The sequence below is a fragment of the Ictalurus furcatus genome, chromosome 3 (assembly GCF_023375685.1).
Source record: "Ictalurus furcatus strain D&B chromosome 3, Billie_1.0, whole genome shotgun sequence".
Classification (NCBI taxonomy): Eukaryota; Metazoa; Chordata; class Actinopteri; order Siluriformes; family Ictaluridae; genus Ictalurus; species Ictalurus furcatus.
The window spans coordinates 35,401,759-35,426,758 of record NC_071257.1 but is presented as its reverse complement, the minus strand read 5'-3'; the positions used below and the strand labels follow the sequence as shown (position 1 = coordinate 35,426,758).

The window sequence follows — 25,000 nt, the reverse complement described above, 5'->3', positions numbered from 1 at the left end:
TGTGTGTGTGTGTGTTTGTGTGTGTGTGTAGCAAGGACACTCTAATACACACGTGTGTGTGACTGCTTACGTGTGTGTGTGCTACATGTCATGACCAGCTCCATCTCAAACGTCTCACGCTCTTTTAACAAGCTATTGGTTTCTATTTTTAAGTGCTTTTGCACACTCTCACACACACACACATACACAACAATATTGTGTTTAATAAGCATACAATGTAATATATAATGTATAACGTATTATTCGCACGTCTACACACAGTTGCTTACGTGTTCTCGAGCCTTTTTCCGAAATTCAGTAATGAGGTCAGAGCTTCACCCAGAAGAAGTTTTTTTTCGCTCTCAGTAGGGAGCTGTTGTGAGAAATCCATGTTTTGTTTTCTCGGGATTATTTTCCCTCCAAGGGAAATGTCAGTAATGTGTCGAGATGCTAAACTGACATTTCAGCAGCAGGTGAGTCGCGGAGAGACGAGGCCGGTGTTGAGGGTTTGATACGAGCGCATGGAAAGGAAAGATTATTTATGAACAACATGCCGGTGTGTCATTTCTCATCCTGTCCTCTGTCTCTCACACTGATCTGGACATTACACCCAGTCCTCAGTGTTCAGTCCTCAGTTTTCAATCCTCAGTGCTCAGTCTTCAGTGCTCAATCTTCAGTTTTCAATCCTCAGTCCTCAGTTTTCAATCCTCAGTGCCCAGTCTTCAGTTTTCAATCCTCAGTGCTCAGTGTTCAGTCCTCAATGCTCAGTTTTCAGTCCTCAGTTTTCAGTCCTCAATGCTCAGTTTTCAGTCCTCAGTTTTCAGTCCTCAATGCTCAGTTTTCAGTCCTCAATGCTCAGTTTTCAGTCCTCAGTTTTCTGTCCTCAATGCTCAGTTTTCAGTCCTCAGTTTTCTGTCCTCAATGCTCAGTTTTCAGTCCTCAGTGTTGAGTCCTCAGTGTTCAGTGATCAGTATTCAGTGTTTATTTCTCAGTGTTCAATACTCTGCACTTTCTTTCTTTCCCCTGACTGTTATAAATACCTCCTTCCATAAACAGACATAACATCATATCAATAATTATACAAGAATCTCTTTATTATTAATATTAGAAAATGTCCACAGTACAAGTCCATGTGAACAAGACGTTACTATAGAAACCATGACGTATTATAAATAAACCCGTGATCTGCAGCTGCATTACTGCAAGAACTGCTGTTATAGAAAACTAATCAACATCCTCCTGAGTGAATAGCTCACAGCGCTGTGGTGTAATGACGTTGACTGAGCACTGACTGAGACTGAGCGTTGACTGAGCTGTGTCGAGGTCTGAAAGGGTTAATCTCTGTTACGGGGGAGTTTTAGTGAGAGAATCTCTCTAACACGGTTTTTCAGGTCTTTAATTCCCATCATTCACTACAGTTAAGAGCTCAGCTGTGTGTGTGTGTGTGTGTGTGTGAGAGAGAGAGAGAGAGAGTGAGTGTGTGTGTGTGTGTGTACTGGAATGAACGGAGGCAGAAAGTCTGGCAGCGTCTCTGATTGATACAACAACATTACTGTAACTACAGCGGGGTCCAAAAGTCTGAGTCCACTACCAGGAACTGGTTTTTATTCCATCAGGTATCAAACACTAACACAATTTCACTCAGTTGATCCTTATTATTGAAAATATCGATATCCTGTTCACGCAGAACTCACGACGCCGTGGGTTTCCTTTTAAAATGCTAACACGTGCACACTCCTAACACACGCCGCTGATTGCTGGTGCCTTGCAACGATTAGTGGAAAACTCGCAAGATTGCAAAATCCAGATCTCTGAGTAACGGGGAAAAAAATCTGACTTTTAATTCGTAATAAATTGTAAACACCGGACGATGATGCGAATTATGTTTATCGCACTAGTTCAAATAAAAGCTTAGAATTATTCAATTATACAAAATTTTTAGGTTACGCGATACTCAATTGTACTAGCCGACAATTCTCGGTCAAGTTAGCTCATGTTAGCTAGCTAATTAACATCCGCAGTAAATACTTTGAGCAGGTATTATATTCCTCTTAGGAATCCTGTCAGATTAGCCCATGTTAGTTAGCTAGCTAGGTTTTGGCACAAAATTTTACGAATATCTACGATAGTTACCTTAAGAATTCTCTCAGAAATCCCACTGAGTTGCCAGCTAGCTAACTTTAGCATTAAATATTATTAACATTCATGAATATGACTGTACAATCCTCACAGTAATCTGGCAGGTTTACTTATTGTAGCTAGCTAGCATTAGCCCTGACATTTATTAATATCCATAATGGTTCTCTCAGAAATCCCGCCACATATTAGCATATTTTTGCCATGCTATAATAAAATACCAGGGAATATTATTAATATTTATGAATGTGATACAGAAATCCTCTCAGAAACTTACAGGTTAGCTCATATTAGCTAGCTAGCTAATTTTAGCACTGCTGTTTATGAAAATCTATGATGATTATCTTAAAAATTCTCTCAGAAATACTGTCAGAATAGCTCATATTAGCTAGCTAGCTAGTGTTAGCACTGTTGTTTATGAAAATCTATGATTCATCCATCCATCTTCAACTGCTTACTCCTTTTCAGGGTCACAGGGAAATCTGGAGCCTATCCCAGGGAGCATCGGGCACAAGGCGGGGTACACCCTGGATAGGGTGCCAGTCCATCGCAGGGCACAATCACACACACATTCACACACCCATTCATACACTACGGACACTTTGGACACGCCAATCAGCCTACCATGCATGTCTTTGGACTGGGGGAGGAAACCGGAGTACCCGGAGGAAACCCCCACAGCACGGGGAGAACATGCAAACTCCGCACACACAGAGCCGCGGGAATCGAACCCCGACCCTGGCGGTGCTAACCACTAAGCCACCGTGCGCCCTAAAATCTATGATGATTATCTTAATAATTCTGTCAGAAATCTTGATATTATCTCATGTTATCTAGCTAGCTAGTGTTAGCACTGCCGTTTATGAAAATGTACGATGATTATCTTAATAATTCTCTCAGAAATCCTGTCAGGTTAGCTCATATTAGCTAGCTAGCTAGTGTTAGCACTGCCGTTTATGAAAATCTACGATGATTATCTTAATAATTCTCTCAGAAATCCTGTCAGGTTAGCTCATATTAGCTAGCTAGCTAGTGTTAGCACTGCCGTTTATGAAAATCTACGATGATTATCTTAATAATTCTCTCAGAAATCCTGTCAGGTTAGCTCATATTAGCTAGCTAACTAGTGTTAGCACTGTTGTTTATGAAAATCCACGATGATTATCTTAACAATTCTCTCAGAAATCTTGTTGTTAGCTCATATTAGCTAACTAGCGAACAATATCTGTAAAACTAGGTGTATATTAAATGTCAGTGGCTTCCAGTTTAATAAAACAGAGATGAAGAAGCGGACTTGGTAGAAAAATAACAGGTTATTAACCCTCTAATCCAGTACGCTAGTACATAGCATCTAATTCCCCAACGCACCACAAAATACCCCAGGATGAGCCTGAGTGGAGACTTACACACGGCCCAAACAGATTTTATTGACTTTTAGAGTAAATGAGACGCTAATTAAGAAACCTGAGCTGCTCGGTGGACTGGATGTTAATGATCCATCGATGCTTTCTGTAAACGAGCTCTGGCTCTTATCGCCTCGCAAAAAAAAAAAAAAAGAGAGAGAGAAAAAAAAGTTTCTTGTGTTTGTGAAGGACGTGACGCGCAGGTACAAAAGCTCAATAGGACGCACCGCGGTAAAAGATTGCGACGTCGTCCAATCAATTACTGTCAGAGCGCTCTCAGCGAGCACAATAGACGCAAAAAACAAAAGGAGGAAACGGAAGACAAGTGCTGTTTTAAAGATAAAGGAAGAAAAGAGCTCCTGAGTCTTAAAGTGATGGTTATAAACAAATGGAGTCGATCAGCCGAGGCGTGCTCCGTGTCTGAAGTTTGCTTCTTTAGGGAAAAAAAAAAGGAAAAGTTTAGCGTGTCGAAAATTGTACACACTTGTATAAAAAAACACGGTTTGGCTAAACAAAACGGCAGAATAAATCTCGAATAAAAATAATATAACAAATTTGCAACTTTACACTGCCACTGGAGACTCCTTCCGTAAATGCTAAATAGACGTCTCTTTGCTTCACAAGGACAAACAGCGATTACGCACGTCTATGTGAATGGGAATGGGCTGTTGCTATAGAAACAACGTATCAGAGCGAGCGCATTAATAGAATCCTGAGCTACTGTTCTAGGTAATTAATCAACACCTCCTGACCAATCACAATCCAGAACTCAGCAGCACATGTGAATACACGTGAATGATATACAATATTAGTCTGATGCACTAATGGACAAGCTCCACCTTCGCACGTTACGCCACGACATGTTTCAGAGGAAGAAACTGAAGGGGCTACGAGGAGCTTGTTTTGTTTTTTAATTCTGCTGTGATGCTGTTTTGTCCACGTTTATAGAAACCACATCAGCTTTCTTATTTGAGACACTGAAAGCATTATGCTAAGCTGGAGGCTATTAGCATTCATTACCTGTTAGCTACATTAGCATGTTGATCGACTACATCTGGGGAAGCTGCGTACGTTTAAATTTAAAGACACACTTTAATCTCACATTAAACAGAAACAGAGAGAATGTCGGTGGAGGGTCTCACTTTAAAAGCTTTATACACACACACACACACACACACACACACACACACACACACACTAAAACCATGACATCATACCTGACTTCAGACTCCATATTCATAGAGACAGAGATGCTGATTGGTCGACCGTGACCTGGTCATGTGTGCGACACGTTAAAAGCTTTACGTCTTTTCACGGTGTCATCAACAAACACATAAAAACCATGACATCATACCAGAGAGAGGGAGAGAGAGAGAGAGAGATTGAGCGAGAGAGAATGAGAGACTGAGAGAGAACGTGAGAGTGAGAGAGAAAGAAAGAGAGAGAGAGAGAGAGAGAGAGAGCAAGCGAGAAAGAGAGAGAGACAGAGAGAGAGAGAGAGGGGAAGAGAAAGAGAGAGAAAGCGAGAGAGAGACAGAGAGAGAAAGAGAAAGAGAGAGAGTGAGAGAGAGAGAGAACGAGAAAGTGAGAGAGAGAGAGACAGAGAGAGACAGAGAAAGAGAGAGGGGAAGAGAAAGAGAGAGAAAGCGAGAGAGAGACAGAGAGAGAGAAAGAGAAAGAGAGAGAGAGTGAGAGAGAACGAGAGAGTGAGAGAGAAAGAGAGAGAGAGAGCAAGCGAGAAAAATAGAGAGACAGAGAGAAAGAGGGGAAGAGAAAGAGAGAGACAGAGAGAGAGAGAGAGAGAGAGAGGGCGAGAGAGAGAGAGAGAGAAAGAAAGAGAGAGAGAGTGAGAGAGAGGGCGAGAGAGAGGGCGAGAGAGAGAGAGAGAGAGAGAGAGAGAGGGGGCGAGAGAGAGAGAGAGAGAGAAAGAGAGAGTGCAGGACAAGTTACTTGATGGGTTGAAAATTAGGAAAAGACATATTTTTGGTTAAATAGGATACGCTGTTACTGTGAATGCGCAGAGTTTCCTCGAGAGAGACACACACTCCAAAATGAAGAGCTAAAAGTAGTCAAAAACCCAACTCTGCGTGGTAATACAACACTTTAACACTATAACACTATAAATAAAGACAGTTTTATAATGATAGCACGCTTCACAGTTTGGGAATAGGAAGCCGATTCTGTTTGGTCAGACAGCGGGCGCGTCTCAATCAGCTCCCTCAGGGCGCTGATCAGGCGGCCTGCCATTTTAATCGCTGGAATGTTCGCGCCCTAAAAATCCCATGATGCACCGCAAAAACCGCTCACTGTGTTCCCTTAATGGAAATGACGACGTCATGTTTTCCGAAGCCTCTCGGCTCGAACAAGACGGCGGACGAACTCTCAGCCGTCTTCAATGTATAGGGTTTGTTCGAGTCTAACGACAACGATCCTGCTTGAAGCACCACGACGTAAACGCGTCTGATGTCAGGAAGATATCGGTCCTACCTGTTGATTAAACACCAGCAGTGACGTTTTACCACGTCTGAGACACGTGAAACCAGATCTGTCTGAACTGCAGGTTGGTGTTTTCCACTCAGAGGAAAGAGCTATCTGCCCTCTTCCACATACACGAGCTCACAGCTGTAACTGACAGATGGAGACAGAGTATGCCCCTCCCACCCAGACAGACTCCCGGCTACGGAAATCTGTGGCATCGGCGGAATTCTAAGTCGTGATTCAAACATCATTTAGGCGCGAGAGAGAGTGAGATGAAGAGAGAGAGATGGAGAGAGAGAGAGTGAGAGAGAGAGATGACGAGAGAGAGATGAAGAGAAATACAGTGAGAGAGTGAGTGAGAGAGATGAAGAGAGAGAAAGAGATGAAGAGAGTGAGAGAGATGAAGAGAGAGAGATGAAGAGACAGAGAGTGAGAGAGATGAAGAGAGAAAGAGAGAGATGAAGAGAGAGAGATGAAGAGAAAGAGAGAGTGAGAGAGATGAGAGAAAGAAAGAGAGTGAAAGATGAAGAGAGAAAGAAAGAGAGTGAGAGAGATTAAGAGAGAAAGAGAGTGAGAGAGATGAAGAGAGAGATGAGAGAAAGAAAGAGTGTGAGAGATGAAGAGAGAGAGAGTGAAAGAGATGAAGAGAGAGAGTGAGAGAGATGAAGAGAGAGAGATGAAGAGAGAAAGAGAGTGAGAGACATGAAGGGAGAGAGAGAGATGAAGAGAGAGAGATATGAAGAGAGAAAGAAAGAGAGTGAGAGACATGAAGAGAGAGAGAGAGAGGGAGAGAGAGAGATGAAGGGGGGGGGGAGGAAAAGAGAGTGAATGGTAAAGAATTAAAGCGACGCTACACAGCAGTATCGGAGAGTCAGGAGGGTAAATCAGTCACTACAGCAGAGCTCAACCTGTGTGTGTGTGTGTGTGTGTGTGGAGTGTGTGTGTGTGTGTGTGTGTGTGTGTGTGTGTGTGTGTGTGTGTGGTCAGGACATGATGTCCTCTGTTCAACGACCCATACAGAATTGAAAATACCTCTTTTGTGAAGTGCCTGTGGATGACAGGTGTGTGTGTGTGTGTGTGCGTGTGTGTGTGTGTGTGCGCGTGCGTGTGCGTGTGTGTGTGTGCGCACCACGTCGAGGTGACATCAATCACAAAAAAATGGAAAGAGAGAGAAAAAAGTGTGAAAGAAAAAGGAGGGTGATTCAAGGTCTCTCCTGCTGATATATTTTTTCTTTTTCTCCCTAATAGGCAATTTAACAGCACATCCCTCCATCACACACACACACACACTCACACACTCACACACACCCTCACCACACACACACTCCTCCATCACCCCCTAATCCAGCAACCCCCCCCCCCCCCCATCCACTAATGAATGAGAGGAGAGGGGGATGAAGAGGGGAAGCGATGGAAAGATCACAGCTGGATTCGTGTGTTATAACCAGCAGTGCAAAAGAGACACGTCTCACCGTCTCTCTCTCTCTCTCTCTCTCTCTCTCTCTCTCTCTCACACACACACACACACACACAAACTGCACCATTTATTACAGAGAGAGAAAGAGAGAGAGAAACACATAGAAAGAAAGCTTGAGTGAGAAATATAGACCAAAAGAAAAAAAGAAAGCAAACAAACAAACAAATAAATAAACAGACAGATAGATAGATAGATAGATTATTAGATTCACTGAATGAAAGAAAGAAAGAAAGAAGGCACATTAGACAGAGAAGTTAAAGAAAGAGAGAGATGGATGCCATAACTACACCAGTCCGTTTTCCAGCAGGTGCACTTCCTCTCCAAACAGGAAGTGGGTGTGTTTTTCTTATTATTAATGTCATGGGGTCATTGGGATGAAACAGAGGGACGCAAACCGAACAGAGGGATGAAGCGAGTGGACGGAGGGATGAGAGTGGGTGAGTGTGGGTGAGTGCGAGCCTCCAGCAGGACCCCTCTTGGAGGAGAGACAGCTCGGCCGCTGTGCTATTTGAGGAGGATAAATAGCAGCAGGTTATGACATTTATCTCCTCGCCTCTCTATGATCTTCTGAGGGACGGAGTGCTTTTTAAATATTGACACGCCGAGGACCAGTGATGTGATGAGATCAGTGGGATGTGAAGATAAAAGAAAAAGCAGAGAGAGAGAGAGAAAGAGAGAGAGAGATTTGGAGGGAATGTGGATCAGCACATCACCATAATCACTGACTTCTGTTTATACGATTGGTCAGAAACTGTTAGCTTACATTTATGGAAGGAGTCTCCAGTGTCAGTCTCCAGTGTCAGACCAGTTCACGCTTCTCAGTAACATGACAAGCTGCGTGGTTGTTTTTTTGTGTCCTTGGTGACAACTCAAATGTTTATTTTGCAGACACTGGGCGAGATATCTCTTATGCCCTGAATACTTCTCCACTCGGAGCGGTTCGTAGCTACGTAACTGAACGTCAGTAAAAGACGACGGCGGTGTTGTGATTTTATATCGTCAGTGAACAGAGGCGAGACCGATCAGACAGCGTCTACAGGAACATACACACCTGGAAATCCACGCGTCTTATTGGCTGACGGCTCTCGAATCTGCTAAACGCTAGCTCACACGGTCAGTAAGGGGGAAATGGATATACACGACTAAAAATAATGTTTTTAAAGCAGTAAAGGAGTTGAAACAGAAACGGAAACATCCTCTGATGCTGAGCAGGAAAACAAGGCGTGTAAACATCTATATGAGTTCCAGTTTACGTGAAGATGATCTGAGCAGAGCAGAAGGAACGATAATGAAGTCTACATGACTCTGTAGCAGCTAAACACATACAGTGATAGCTTAGCTGTGTCTCCTCTTGGCTAGCGACACCAAACTAGCCTAGTTAGAAAAGTTTCATATTATATCCATCTGGTCGTCCTACATACAGTGACAACACCGGAGGCAAGTTTGATCCAATTTTTCTGATCATGTCCTACATTGACAGCTAAGTTACCTCAGCTTCCATAAAACAAAACTCTACTGCAAGAAAAAAAATGTATGGAAAGTCTATTTAGAAGTAAGTTTTTAAAAGTTTTTTGATGGAGAAGATTCTGGGCTCAGCCCCGGATGATTAACAGTCCAGCTAACGCCCCTGGCAAATACTCTCGTTAGCGCTTCTCGTAGTAAACACGGTGAAAATAGATTCGGAGTTGACTAGCCGTCGCTGTTCGCTAACCGGAAGTGAACGAGAAAAAAGCAAAAAGCAGTCAGGATTGCGACAGAACAAAGAGAGAAAGAGCGAGTGGAAAACAAAGAAAGAAAGAAAGAAAGATGTGTAATTACAGATATTTCGGCGCGTTATAGATTTCTCAAACTGCCAAACAGCAGCGAGAGGCAATTTACGATTTTCCTGAGACGCCGAGCATTTTGTTCTGAACCGCAGGTTTATAAGGCGTGATAATTCAGAGTAATTGCGGCGCGTGTCGCGGAGATATTATTCTCCAGTTTGATGAGTCCCCTGATATCAGCGAATAAAAGGGTGAATTAAAGTGCAGACTCGTAGATGAGAGGCAATGGAGGAGGACGGGGGAAATTGAATATGAGATTACAGCAATCGAACGTGCGCGATAAACAGAAGCTTGTTCAAACACACTAAATGAGGAGTGAAATCCGACAGCTTGTTGGTTTGACGCGCAGGATATTTATCTGAACTCGAGAACACTCAAGGCTGTCTCTGTCTCCACCGAGCTTTTCAATAATTCACAATAAAATCTTCTAATGCAGGACGAAAGAGTTCTGATCACGCTGTCATGTTGTGATGTTAAAAGAAAGACGATGTCCGATCGCCTCGGGGGTATTTCTTTATTTTTCCTTTACGTTTTATAGCTGTAATGTTTATTTTTAAAATCCCCTGTATGAAATATTTTCATCTCAATATCAATGAAAATCTATTCTGAGGAATCTTCCTGACAGGAAATGAGGAGGGATTTGGACCAGATCTGATTTTTACTCTGAATGGAAATCTTTTTTTGAATGGAAATCATTCATTCATTGTTTATTTACTTTGTATTTCTACACAGCAAAGGATAATATGCTTCATGAACAGAGAGGTTATTTCACTATGTCACATATCTAAAAATAAACTGGGAAAGGTAATCTGTGAACATTTATTACACCTGAGGCATTTTGAAAGACACTGTAGGGAAACCGCTAGAACTGAATTCTCGAAAGCAGCTGAACAAGTTGGAGTTTTTATACCGACAATTTAATTTTTGACGTCTCTACTTTAAGAGGACATAAAAATAGGCTGAATTCTAACCTTGCTTTGCCAATTTAACAAACCCAGTCAAATTGTCTAAAGGTGTACCTCGGGTGCTAAGAAGTGAGTTCACCTCAGGTGCTAAGAAAGTAGTGTTTACCTCAGGTACTAAGAAAGAAGTGAGTTTACCTCAGGTTTTAAAAAAATAAGTGAGTTTACCTCAGGTGCTAAGAAATTAGTGTTTACCTCAGGTGCTAAGAAAGAAGTGAGTTTACCTCAAGTGCTAAGAAAAGGAGTGAGTTTACCTCAGGCACTAAGAAGGTAGTGTTTACCTCAGGTAGAAAGAAGTGAGTTTACCTCAGGCACTAAGAAAGAAGTGAGTTTACCTCAGATGCTAAGAAAAGAAGTGAGTTTACCTCAGGTTTTAAAAAAAGAAGTGAGTTTACCTCAGGTTTTAAAAAAAAGAAGTGAGTTTACCTCAGGGGCTAAGAAGTGAGTTTACCTCAGGTTTTAAAAAAAGAAGTGAGTTTACCTCAGGGGCTAAGAAGTAAGTTTACACCTCAGGGGCTAAGAAGTGAGTTTACCTCAGGCACTAAGAAGGTAGTGTTTATCTCAGGTAGAAAGAAGTGAGTTTACCTCAGGCACTAAGAAAGAAGTGAGTTTACCTCAGATGCTAAGAAAAGAAGTGAGTTTACCTCAGGTTTTAAAAAAAGAAGTGAGTTTACCTCAGGTTTTAAAAAAAAGAAGTGAGTTTACCTCGGGGGCTAAGAAGTGAGTTTACCTCAGGTTTAAAAAAAGAAGTGAGCTTACCTCAGGGGCTAAGAAGTGAGTTTACCTCAGGTTTAAAAAAAAAATAAGTAAGTTTACCTCAGGGGCTAAGAAGTGAGTTTACCTCAGGTTTTAAAAAAAGAAGTGAGTTTACCTCAGGGGCTAAGAAGTAAGTTTACCTCAGGGGCTAAGAAGTGAGTTTACCTCAGGCTTTAAAAAAAAAGAATTGAATTTACCTCAGGGGCTAAGAAGTGAGTTTACCTCAGGGGCTAAGAAGTGAGTTCACCTAAGCGGGATGTCTTTCAGTGGAACTGCAATGACATCTTTAAATGTGATTTTCTCATTTTTCACTTTAATCAGATTTTAACATGCTAAACATTTAATTTCCAGAAGTTTCCAGATCTATACATAATATGTATAGTAGAGTATGTGTGCATTAATCATATATTAATGATAAATATAACTGTGTGTGTGTGTGTGTGTGTGTGTGTGTGTGAGAGAGAGAGAGAGAGAGAGAGAGAGCGCACATTATCAATTTAACTTGATTTTTTTTCTGAGACAAGCACACGGGGCTTCATGTTGTTATTTTTTTTTAAAATCCTTTTTCCAATGTTCAGTAAAATAAAAAAACTGATTGAACAAAGGGTTAATTACGATTTTCTCTAGCTTGAGCTTGTATTTTTTTGAGAAACGCAGCAGCCTCGAGCCCTGGAGGATGTTAATCTCTGAACACACCTCACGCCTGACAAAAAGATCGCCAATTAACGCAGTTCCTCTAAATAAGGAATAATCACGGTCTAAAGATTAGAGATGATGACGCTTTTAGGTGTTGATGTTATTTTAATTGGAAGAAACCTGGAGATTTTTCTCAGTGCTCAAGTTTCAGAAGAACACACACACTCACACACACACTCTTTCACACACACACTTATATGCACACACATGCACACACACTTTTTAATGAGGAAAGGCAAACCGAACCAATCAACCTTATATCATACAACACTCTCGACAACTAGCGCAGAGGTGCTACTGCTTTCCACACAGCAGTGTGTGTGTGTGTGTGTGTGTGTGTGTGTGTGTGTGTGTGTGTGTATGTGTGGACACATCCGGGATTCGCTCCATGCAACTCTGCTGTAACAGACAGCAAACACACACACACACGCTTTCAGAAATTCATTTCAAATCATTATGCAGTGTATCGCCAACAGCAACAATGGCACGTGAGGAAAGTTACAGAAGGAATGCGATGTTACAAAATGTCACATATTAAAACCCACACATTAGAAATGTCACCTTAAAATGTCACGTCAGAGACGTCATGGTGGAAATCACACGCTAAAATGTCAAGTTGAAAACGCCACTCTGGGAACCTTATGCTCAAAACCTGAGCCAGAGAGATCACATTCAAAATGTAACGTGAGAAACAACGCTGTTCAGTACGTCACGTTACAACCGTCACGTTACAACCGTCACGTTAACAACGGTGAAAATAAAAAGTCATAGCTAAAACGCGCAGACATTAGAAATGACACACAACAAGAATGAAGTAGTTACATGAAAATCAACACTTTAAAAGCTTTGCAATGTTACATTAGAAACATTTCATTCTACTTCATATTGGAAATTACATTACATTAGATACGGCACGTTAGAAATGTTACACTACACTACTAGCTACAAATGTTGTACTAGAAATATTGAATTTTACATTCTGAAATGTTTTGAATGTTACATAATGAATGCAATTATTTTGAATGTTAAGTAATGTTATATTATGAATGTTACGTTTTGAATGCTATGTAATGAATGTTACATAATGAAGGTTATATAATGAATGTTGCATAATGAATGCTATGTAATGAGTGTTACGTTTTGAATGTTACATAATGAATGTTATGTTATGAAACATTTTGAATGTTTTGTAATGAATGCTATATAAAGAATGTTACGTTAGGAATGTAATATAATTAATGTTATATAATGAATGTTACATAATGAATGTTACATTATGAATTTTATGTAATTAATGTTATATAATGAATGGTATACAATGAATGTTACATAATGAATGATACATTTTGAATGTTACAATTTGAATGTTATGTTTTGAATGTTACATTATGAATATTACATTATTAATGCTATATAATGAATGTTACATTATGAACGGCACTTTATAAATGTCGCCTTATGAATGGTACATTGAGGAAACGAATATTAAAAGGTTGCGTTATGAGTTACGGAGTTAGAAATGTTATAATCGATATGCTCTGTTATGAAAAGTTACATAATGAATTTTGCATTCGAAATGTTACAACAGATCACAAAACTAGAATTCTAGAATTAATTAGAACTTTGATGTTAAAACTATCATGCTAGACATCTCAATTTCAAAAAATTTATGTCAGAAACCTTACATTAGAAACCTCATATTACTGACATCGTGATATCGTTAAAAAACCCACAGAACTTTTCACAAGTGAGGGCGAAACTTTAAATCTACTGTAAACCGTATAAAATAAGTGATTAAAGCTACAAACACTAACTCTGCCCCCTGAAACGAACTTTAAAATGAAGTATTCCTAACACGCCAGCTGTGTATGTATGTGTGTGTGTGTGTGTGTGTGTGTGTGTGTGTGTGTGACAGATGGAACACTTCCTATTTCAGTGTGTAGTGTAGTATGGATCATTGCTCGCTCTAACTCACTGTCCTTGAAGGAAAGATGTAAATGTAAAAATGTGAAAAAGTTAGTGTGTATGTGTGAAAGCTGCAGCAGTGTGTGTGTGTGTGTGTGTGTGTGCGTGTGTGTAGGGCGCCTCGTACAGCTTGAGTAAATGTTACTGTAGTTCCTGTGCTGTAAAATTACTACTTTCATGCTCAGTGAGTTTGACAAAAGTGATCGAGGTGTGTGTGTGGGTGTGTGTGTGTGTGAGTGTGTGTGTGTGTGTGTGAGCCAAACGATAATCACTCTCAGCAGACGTGACCCATGGCTTCTTTATATCTCTCTGTATTGTGCCATGTTTCATTTCCTTCCTCTGATCCGTTGTTACGTAAAATCTAAATCTCGACTGATTTGTCGTTTATCTGATCAAATCAAGGAGAAGCATCGCACTGATAAAGCAGCGAAAACACTCTCTAATCGGTTTAATTAAATGACACGGTTGTAGTCAATACTTCTTCCATTTTAAATTCATTCATTTCTTTTCTTTTCTTCTTTTACAGGTGACGTTAGTAGTCCATAAAAATATAACTTTATACATATGCTGCTAGCAAACTCCCTAATGTTCTCCCAAGACGAGTGTGGTGGTGACTGGTTACACACACACACACACACACACACACACACACACGTTTTCAATTCATTTTGATTCTTGTTGTTATATGACATCACAAAAAAAGAATCCACATTCATCAACATTCTCTCCTCTCTACATTTATTTATTTATTTATTTACTTGTTTTGTTTTCTTTCTCTTAATTTTATTGTAACATTATACTTTTCTTTCTAGCAAAGTCTTTAAGGGTGGTGAAAATCTCTCTCTCTCTCTCTATCTATCTATCTATGTACCTACCTCTCTATCTATCTATCTATCTATATATATATATAAAACACTAACCAATATTCTCTCCTTTTTTATTTTATTTGTTTAATTTTTCCTTTCGTGTAATTTTCATTGATAAAGTCATTGTCCTCTGAAGCTGTGGAGTGGTGACAGGTTAGCAAAAACAAAAACAAACAAACACTTGCACACACTATTCATTTATTTGTTTGTTTATTTATGTATGTATTTATTTCTCTCTCTTAGTTTTCTTTAATAGTCCATAAAAATGTAACTTAATATGTATATCACTAGCAAAGTCTTTAATGTCCTCCAAAGTTGTAGAGTGGTGCCATGCTAAAATAAATAAATAAATAAATAAATAAATAACATTTCAAAAATCTAAACAATAAACACATTGGGAATCATTAAACGATATTAAAATAAATATACATTCAGGGACATGTTGCATTTTTAATCGATATTCTTTCCTTTGTTTGTTTGTTTGTTTTCTTTTTTTAAAGTAAATTTGACTTTCTCTTAATTTCCTTTCCTTATTTTTTTTTTCTATTCTTCTCTTAGTATTAACTTTAATAATCCATAAAAATGTTGCTAGCGAAGTCTTTATCATCTTCCAAAGATGCATAGTGTTAGTGGTGGGTTTAAAAAACAAAACAAAACAAAGGAACAAATAATAATAATAATAATAATAATAATAATAATAATAATAATAATAATAATAATAATCTAATGTGTTTTAAACCTCTTAAGATTCAGGTTCACTAAAAATGGTAAAGCGACTGTCCTAATAAAAAAAACAGCTTTACGAAATAAAACATTTCAGGCGTTAATGAAACAGTGCAGGAGACTTAATGTTTAATTAATGTTTAATTACAGACTGACTTCATGATTAATTACGCTATGCCACAATAATTAGGCTACTAAATCTGTATGCTTTCTACTGAACTACTCTATCAAACTAACTGCTGCATGAAGGTTTAAAAAAAAAGAAAAAAAATGAAACGATTTCATTTAAATAATTAATTGAATTTAATTAAAAGATTATCGGAAGTGTTTGTGTTTGATGTACGAGTGTGCAACACATCAGAGATAACATCTCAGAGTTTCAATTTCACAATACACCAGATTTCTGCAAAACACAAGCAATGGTGATATATAGATTTATAGAAAAATTATAATATTTAACAAATAAAGGAAGGAAATGTTCAATTAGAGGAAATGATTATGGTCATATTCAAATAAAATAAATAAATAAAGCCCTGTTTCATTTAAAAAAGTTCTTTATTTTGATTAGGCCTTAAGGTTTTTTTTTTAATGACAATTGAAAGAGACCACCCCCTTTCATTATTATTATTATTATTATTATTATTATTATTATTATTATTGATTAGGCTTGGTTCATACAAAAAAAAAAAAATTATTTATTGTTCAATAACAACAGGAAATAGATAAATCGAGCTATATCCAAACCACTCCTTTCAAATGAAATTTTTATATTAGGCTTTCTGCAACTACTGAAAATAAATAAATAAATAAACAAACAAACAAACAATTGTGACTGTATTTAAATGACCCTTTATGTCATCAGCTATATTCAATCCACCTGCTTTTATTATTATACGATATCATATTATATCTTATTATATTATATCATATCATATTATGTTATATTATATATTTTCATGTTTTTGATCATGACCAGATGAAAAGAAATGCAGTGATATTCATGATTTTTACTTTAAATGTATTTATTATTATTTTTCACCTCTGCAGTGTGCAGGTCAGTTACAGCCCAATAACACCCAATATTCTTACCTTCTGTAGCCGTAATAGGTCAAATATACACCCGTATCACTTTACACATATAACCTCATCCACGTGGTGTGTGTGCGTGTGTGTGTGTGTGTGTGTGTTGAGAGTCTCTTTTATCTTTCACCTATCCCTTTATTTTTGTCTCACCTTTTTCTTACTTTTTCTGTCTGTTTTTACACAAGTATGTGTGTGTGAGTGTGAGAGTGTGAGTGTGTGTGTGAGTCAGTGTGCGAGTGTGTGTGTATGTATGTGAGTGTGTGTGTGAGTCAGTGTGTGTATGTGAGTGTGTGGTGAGTGTGTGTGTGTATGTGTGTGTGTGTGAGTCAGTGTGTGTGTGTATGTGAGTGTGTGTGAGTCAGCATGTGTATGTGAGTGTGTAAGTGTGTTAGTGTGTGTGTGTGTGTGAGAGTGTGTGTGTGAGAGAGTGTGTGTGAGTGTGTGTGAGTGTGTTTAATATGGAGTTGAGAGTGTGTGTACTCTGATCCACTCAGTCTATTAAAGCCAGAATAATCCTCTTCTCTCTCCCTCGCTCTTTTGTTCTTTTTCTTTCTCTACCCCACCATCTCTCTCACTCTCTCTCTCGCTCTCTCGCTCTCTCGCTCTCTCTCTCGCTCTCTCTCTCTCTCATCTCAGTGGTGATCTTATGGAATGGCAGTGATCATTCGGAACAGTGAGCTGTTACGGCTTCCCGATTATTGATCAATAGCACACATACACATACACACACACACACTCACACACACACACATCTATATGCATACACACACACCTATATACCTATACACACACACACACACACACACACACACACACACACACCCTTGCGTGTGTATGAGGAGAGCACTTAATGAAGAGTGGAAGTGGAGCTGGGGAAGCTGGTTCGGGGTTTGGATTCGGAGCCGCGTCGGCCATAACTGCACATGGCTATTAAGAAAAGGAGCCACTTTAGCTAAAAGCCTCTTCCATTATGAGAGAAGCGACACGGATCTGGTTTGGCTTGGAGACACACACACACACACACACACACACACACACACACACACACATGAACATGTCCACACACGTACACACACATGAATGTGTATCAAATTCCACTTTCCTAATCCTCAATCTAACCCTAATGTTAACCTCAGAACCAAAAGGAAATCTGTTAACTTCCCGACTGGAAGCTGCCTGCTGGGAGAACACACACACACACACACACACACACACACACACACACACACGTATGTATAGTAACTGCTACTGCAATTCTGGAAAAATTCCAGCTGCATTATAATGTCATACACTACAGTGTACAATGTTACAGTGTTGTGTTCTCATACACACGCAGGGGTGTGTGTGTGTGTGTGTGTGTGTGTGTGTATATAGGTATATAGGTATGTGTGTATGCATATAGATGTGTGTTTGTGTGTGTGTGTGTGTTTCCGTTATAATAATAATAATAATAATAATAATAATAAAGCATTAGTTCTCAGTACTGAATAATAAGCTGATGAATATTCAGAAATCAGATCCAATCAGTGATCAGCATGGCATACCATCCAAGATGAATTTCCGACTCAGTATTCCTGGGATATACTCAAGATACCACGCCGCCCTGACCAGGATAAAGTGCTTACAAAAGTTGAACGAACAAATAAACAAACAAACAAACAAACAAACAAATAAATAAATATCGAATACACAAAAAACGACCAGTACTCGTACCCTCGTCAAGAAGTCTATAGTCTACGAATATGCAAAATATGCAAATTCCCAAACCCTACATGCCACACCCCTTTTCCTGGTAAAGTGGAGTTTATTTGCATACCGGAACGTGACTGGCTCTTGGATTTTATGGCACAGTAACACTGCACTCCTTGGGTTCCTGAGTTAATGACGGGCTCTCAGCTTTCTAAAAGGGTTCTAGGTGGAACCGTGTGATTATTTAGTTGTAGGGTTCTACCAAGAACCTTTAATTGCTTCCCTCATGTGGACAGTGAAGTGCATTATGGGTATTTTTCCCCTCCTGCTTCATGATATGCTTTTGAACTACAAAATGGGTTCGTTCTCGAAATAGTGCACTATGAAGTGAACAGGGCGTGGTTTCTGACACACTTTCAGCGTCTCTAACGAGGTCTCCAGAACACGACGAACCTGCAGCACTGATTTCTGTCTCGCTTTGGCCTCCTGCACGCGCTATTGTAATTAATCCCTTTAATTAATTGAAAGGACTTTAAAGGACACTGCAATGTTTCGGGCTCGCGCGCGCGCGTGTGTGTGTGTGTGTGTGTGTGTGAGAATGGCTTTCTTTTCATTTGGAATATTTTATCCATTAAAGGTAAAGTCCTAAACGCTTCTCGAAGGTGCCTAGTTACAGTTGCTCAGCTACGATTGGTCAATCTCTGTTTAGGGGCGGGGTTTAATGGGACTGTATATATTGAGACAGCTTTAAAAGACAAGTTTTAAACTTGAGGAATTTTTGTTTTAGCCTGTGCGCTGTGTGTGTGACGGACGTGTGGTTGCTGAGCGCAACGTCATGCTCGGATAGAAAAAAAAAAATCGTCACTCAACACCTTCTGACCAATCAGAATCCAGAATCCAAATATATTACTGCTGAACTTTAATTTTGAATTTTATTGTTTTATTTTAAATGTGTGAACTTTTATTTAAAAGTTCAACAGCTGCACTTCTATTATGAGTGAGTGTGGAACACAAGGGTTTTCTGTATTCCCACACACACACACACACACACACACACACACACACGCACACTACAGAAGCGGTGGATAGACATTAAGATGAAAAACACTGGAGTTTTCCTTTAAATTGCATCTAGACTCATATGTTTTCAGTTTAAGTCAATGCGCCAATTGCTATATGGTGTGTGTGTGTGTGTGTGTGTGTAGCTGTGTGAGAGACAGTATTACCCTCTTAAACTCTGGGTTGCAGGGTATTACACACACACACACACACACAAACAGTACATTACACTCCTCTCGTGATGCTGATGCAGACAGACTGGAGGCACTGAAGCTCTCAGAGCAGACACACAGCGGGATGACAGGAATGCGGCGCAGACTCGCACTGTGTGTGTGTGTGTGTGTGTGTTAGCGATAAATGATGGTTCAGATCTGAAAAGTGAGTGTTTTTGGTTTTGTTAAACGGTTTCTCTCCAATCTCACTCCATCCATCTTCACTAATACAAAACAGTCAGTGTTCCGATCACAGCGCAGTTCCCTCGACACGCGGCGTCTCGTCTCGAGTGCTCAGCAGATAACGCGAGTTCCGTTCACGCAGTGAACACGGGCACACGACGAGCTTGTTTCTTTGGAGTTGTTTCTTAGGAGTCGTTTCTATGGAGTCGTTTCTATGGAGTCGTTTCTATGGAGTTGTATCTAAGGAGTCATGTCTAAGGGACGTTTCTATGGAGACGTTTCTATGGAGTCATTTCTAAGGGATGTTTCTTAGGAGTCGTATCTATGGAGTCGTATCTAAGGAGTCATATCTAAGGGACGTTTCTTAGGAGTCGTTTCTCTGGAGTCGTATCTAAGGAGTCATATCTAAGGGACGTTTCTTAGGAGTCATTTCTATGGAGTCGCATCTAAGAAATCATATCTAAGAGACGTTGCTACTGAGTTGTTCTTAGGAGTCGTTTCTAAGGAGTCATATCTAAGGGACGTTTCTTAGGAGTCGTTTCTGTGAAGTCGTATCTAAGGAGTCATATGTAAGGGACGTTTCTTAGGAGTCGTTTCCATGGAGTCGTATCTAAGGAGTCATATCTAAGGGACGTTTCTTAGGAGTCGTTTTTAGGGAGTCGTATCTAAGGAGTCATATCTAAGGGACGTTTCTATTGAGTTGTTTCTTAGGAGTCGTTTCTATGGAGTCGTATCTAAGGAATCATATCTAAGGGACGTTTCTTAGGAGTCGTTTTTAGGGAGTCGTATCTAAGGAGTCATATCTAAGGGACGTTTCTATTGAGTTGTTTCTTAGGAGTCGTTTCTATGGAGTCGTATCTAAGGGACGTTTCTTAGGAGTTGTTTCTATGGAGTCATATCTAAGGAGTCATGTCTAAGGGACGTTTCTATTGAGTTGTTTCTTAGGAATCGTTTCTATGGAGTCGTATCTAAGGAGTCATATCTAAGGGACGTTTCTTAGGAGTCGTTTCTATGGAGTCGTATCTAAGGAGTCATATCTAAGGGACGTTTCTTAGGAGTCGTTTCTATGGAGTCGTATCTAAGGAGTCATATCTAAGGGACGTTTCTTAGGAGTCATTTCTATGGAGTCGTATCTAAGGAGTCATATCTAAGGGACGTTTCTATTGAGTTGTTTCTTAGGAGTCGTTTCTATGTACACTTTTCTGGGCACGAGATTCAGAATCCCCGCACTTCCATATGCCATATGCTTTAAATTCAATGACTCGATGAGACGTCTGGAGGAAAATACAGTCACTGTAATGAAAACAAAAAATGTTTACGGCTTCGTGTCGTATATTTGTTTCGAGCTTTTTTTTTTCACGTTTTGAAAGAGTAAGCGGTGACTAAAATGTCGTTGGTTGGTCGATCAAAAGTCTCACTGTCCTAATGGTAGCTAGCATGGGACTTCAAGATCAATCTGAAGTGCAATACTATAATATATAATATATATATAATCCATGTTTATTGATGAAATCCTCTAAATTCTTCACAGAGACCCTAGGAACTTTTGATTAAAAAGAGTCTGTCATGTTTTCTGAATGTCCTGAGATGTTTTTTATACATATACATACATATATAGATATATATAAACGTTAGTGTTTCTATCGTTTCTGTGAGAACAATTATTAAAGCAGATGTTTTTTTTATAAGATTATGAAGCTAAAACATTGCAACAGCGTTGTAGGGACGTCTATAAATAAACGTTATATAAACGTTTCGATCTTGTCCGAGTCTCGAACGGGACGGCTGACGAAGTTCCACATCCAGAATGAAACAGCACTTGATCTAAAACTAGACGTTTAAAACGTCTATTTTAAACGTTTTATTTATTTATTTTTTATACTTGTGCACCTGGAGATACTAAATCCAGGACATTATGAAATGACGTGTTAAAAGGACACGACGTAACGTGTGAGCGTAGGTTGCAGCCGCTTTTATAACGCTTTTAATTCGCTGTTCTTTTGTATTGGTCAGATTAATAAAGTAATGCCAACGTTTTTGTTGATTAGCCGAGCGAGGTGTGAAGGATAAGCTGACCAAGCGCTCACCTGCTATGCTTACAGAGAACCTTTATTATAATATAATTCATAAAAATCACCGTCCTCAGATAAGCAATGTCTCCGAGCCAGATTCTGTCTCCAGTCATGTCTTTTCTGTGGGCTTTAACGTTTTTAATAAATTACAAGTTGCATATTTAATATTTAATATTGTTCTCGATTGGTGTTCTGTAGTGTTTTCGAGTGTGTTTACAGCCAAAACATAACTTTATTCATTTCAGCGTGACATTTTGCGATGACATCACAACCAGCAGAGAGTGGCGCTGGACTTAATCCCGAGCCTCACTCGAGCCGATATCACGCAAGGAAAAAAGTTCGAGATCAGAATCACGTGTAACTGAGACACACGTGTGTGTAACTCTCGTATAACGTCTGAGGTCTGAATACGGATGTGTGTAATTTCAGGATTAAATCCTCGACCACAGCTACAACAATAATTCCCAGTGTTTGTCTAAAATAAACGTCTCCACAGCTGTTAGAGATAATAAACGTGACTGTGTGTGTGTGTGTGAGGAGGAGGAGGATGTTGGAATGTTGAAGCGATGAGGATCCGAGGAGTAAAATCTGATCTGAGTGTTTGATACCTGATGGAATAAAAACCAGTTCCTGGTAGTGGACTCAGACTTTTGGACCCCGCTGTAGTTACAGTAATGTTGTTGTATCAATCAGAGACGCTGCCAGACTTTCTGCCTCCGTTCATTCCAGTACAAAGCCACACACACACACACACGCAGCAGAGTGCTTAATGCCGTTCAGAGATGGGAAGTAAAAACCCTGAAAACATGCTAGAGGAGGAATTTTACACTAAAACGTCCACAGGTTCTCGAACAACACGACATTCCCTGATAAGAGATCCTACATTCCTCGATGTAGCTCACTCGTGTAAGAACAGACTGTGTGTGTGTGTGTGCGTGTGTGTGTGGTAGAAATAGATTATAGAAGGAAAAGGAGTGATGAAGTGAGACGTACGGTAGCCAGAGGAACGAAGAAGAGGTCAGAGAGTGAAAAAAGATGGAGAGAGGGAGAGCGAGCGAGTGAGCGAGAAGGGAGCTATCTTTAAAACTATCTGGAGATTTTTTAAATATTTAAACTTTTTTTTTTTTTTCACAATTTCCATAGAAACGATGCATTTTCATGATTAATGTCATGAACATCTACAGGCCCGATTTTGGAGCTGATGCTATCGAGTCATTTCTGTGGAGTCATGTGCACGGAGTTGTTTATAAAGAGTCGTGTTTACGCTTCTTACGGCCTCATTCATGGACTGTTTTATTTCATTTCTTTATTCCTAGATCATTTATTCCACTTTAAAGAAGATCAGAGTAAAATTCAAAAGTCGGCTTCGGTGAAGAGTCGAGTCATATTTTTATGACTTGACTCGTTTCTATGACTCGTTTCTATTCAGTCATTTCTAAGGAGTCATATTTATGGAGTCGTCTCCATAAAGTCACTTCTACGGTTTCATTTCTAAGGAATCGTTTTATGGAGTCGTTTCTATGGAGTCATATCTAAGGGATGTTTCTAAAGAGTTATTTACAATGAGTCACATTTATGGAGTCATTTCTACGGAGTCGTATCTAAGGAGTTGTTTCTAAGGAGTCGTTTCTAATGAGTCACTTTTATGGAGTCATTTCTGTTGAGTTGTTTCTTAGGAGTCGTTTCTATGAAGTCATTTCTATGGAATCATTTCTATGGAGTCGAGTCTAAGGAGTCATTCTTATGGAGTCATTTCTATTGAGCTGTTTCTATGAAGTCGTTTCTATTGAGTCATATCTATGGGATGTTTCTGTTGAGTTGTTTCTTAGGAATTATTTCAAAGAAATTGCTTCTATATAATCATTTCTAATGAGTCGTTTCTAAGGAGTCATTTCTATGCTTCTTAAGGACTTAATGTTCATGGATTGTTTTATTTTATTTACTTATTTTTGGCTCATGCATTCCACCTCAGACAAATTCAGAAGCCGACTTCGGAAATGAGTTGTTTCTATGGAAACGCACAGAACAACAACTTAATGTGTGGTGAAGCTGAACAAAGATGTGAAGCTTATAATTACTGTAATTCCAATTTATTAATGCTGCACCGATCATGTAAAACTGCAACATGTACAGACGGTGTGATTCATGTCTATCACTACATCCTGTTTATAGCCATGCCCCCTCTTTTGATGGACAGCTAAGCTCCACCTACTGTTGAAAAAGGCATCAAAGGGCATCAAAGGGTCAAAGGCATCAAAGGGTCAAAGAGGTTAAAAGAGAAAGAAAGACAGATTGAGAGAGGAAGAGAGAGAGAGAGAGAGAGAGAGAGATGAAGAGAAGTCTCTTCACCCTTACCATGGGCCGCAGTGTGTGTGTGCTCTCTGCAGTGTGTGTGTGTGAGCTCGTCGTCTGACTCGGACTCGGCGCTGTGCGGCGGAGGATGGAGTGAGTGATCAGATGGACTGCAGAGAGGGGATGGCATGGGAGAACCTACAGAACACACGCACACAAACGCGCACACACACACACACACACACACACACACACACACACACACACGCACACACACACAAAACGCAAATCAACACCAACATAAAAAAAACGTAAAAGTGTAACACAACAAATCAAACCTGATCCTAAAGAGAAGAGCATGAAGAGAGAGACAGAAGCGGAGAGATGGACAAGGAAATGAAGAAATAAACAATAAGCACACACACACACACACACACACACACACACTCCATAACCCATTCTAACATTATGCCAGCCTAAATCAGATATGTTCCCTATCAGAGTGTAAATGCAACTGCTTCTTTTTTTTTACTATGAATCTTCCATCTTTCAGGTCGAACACTTTTTAATATGTGAAAACTAAAATCAAATCCATAATCTCACACACACACACATACACACACACACACACTGAGACTATATGGATTAGATAGGACACATCTATTACACTCATGTTTTTTGTTTTTTTTTTACACTGAGACTGCATGTGAATACAGGACACGACTCATCCCCATCACGATATCTCACAGAATTCAGCAACAGAAGATTGCAGAGGAGTCGACTAAGGTGTGTCAGTATCAGACCAGTATCACATCAGTATTGAACTATTATCACATTGGTTTTGGAGCAATGAGGGATCAGTATGAGAGCAGTATAAAATCAGTATGGGATCAGTACGGGAGCAGTAATGGGGCAGTATGGGATCAGTATGGGATCAGTATGGGATTAGTATGGGAGCCTTAATGGAGCAGTATTAAATCAGTATGGGATCAGTATGGGATCAGTACGGGAGCATTAATGGAGCAGTATGGGATCAGTATGGGATCAGTATGGGATCAGTACAGGAGCATTAATGGAGCAGTATGGGATCAGTATGGGATCAGTATGGGATCAGTATGGGAGCATTAATGGAGCAGTATTAAATCA

The 25,000-nt window shown here is 39.6% G+C and overlaps 1 protein-coding gene across 5 annotated transcripts in view; it reads right to left on the bottom strand.

Moving 5' to 3' along the window:
• Positions 1–25,000, bottom strand: part of LOC128606122 (teneurin-3) — a 430,029-nt gene that overhangs the window by 174,173 nt on the left and 230,856 nt on the right. For 3 of the 5 annotated variants that reach the window (XM_053622151.1, XM_053622152.1, XM_053622155.1), the window contains one exon: positions 23,918–24,052. The exons of the other annotated variants lie outside the window; for them this stretch is intronic. In XM_053622151.1, the coding sequence (XP_053478126.1) occupies positions 23,918–24,052 (135 nt within the window). The remainder of the gene's footprint in view (positions 1–23,917; positions 24,053–25,000) is intronic. 5 annotated transcript variants of the gene reach the window in all.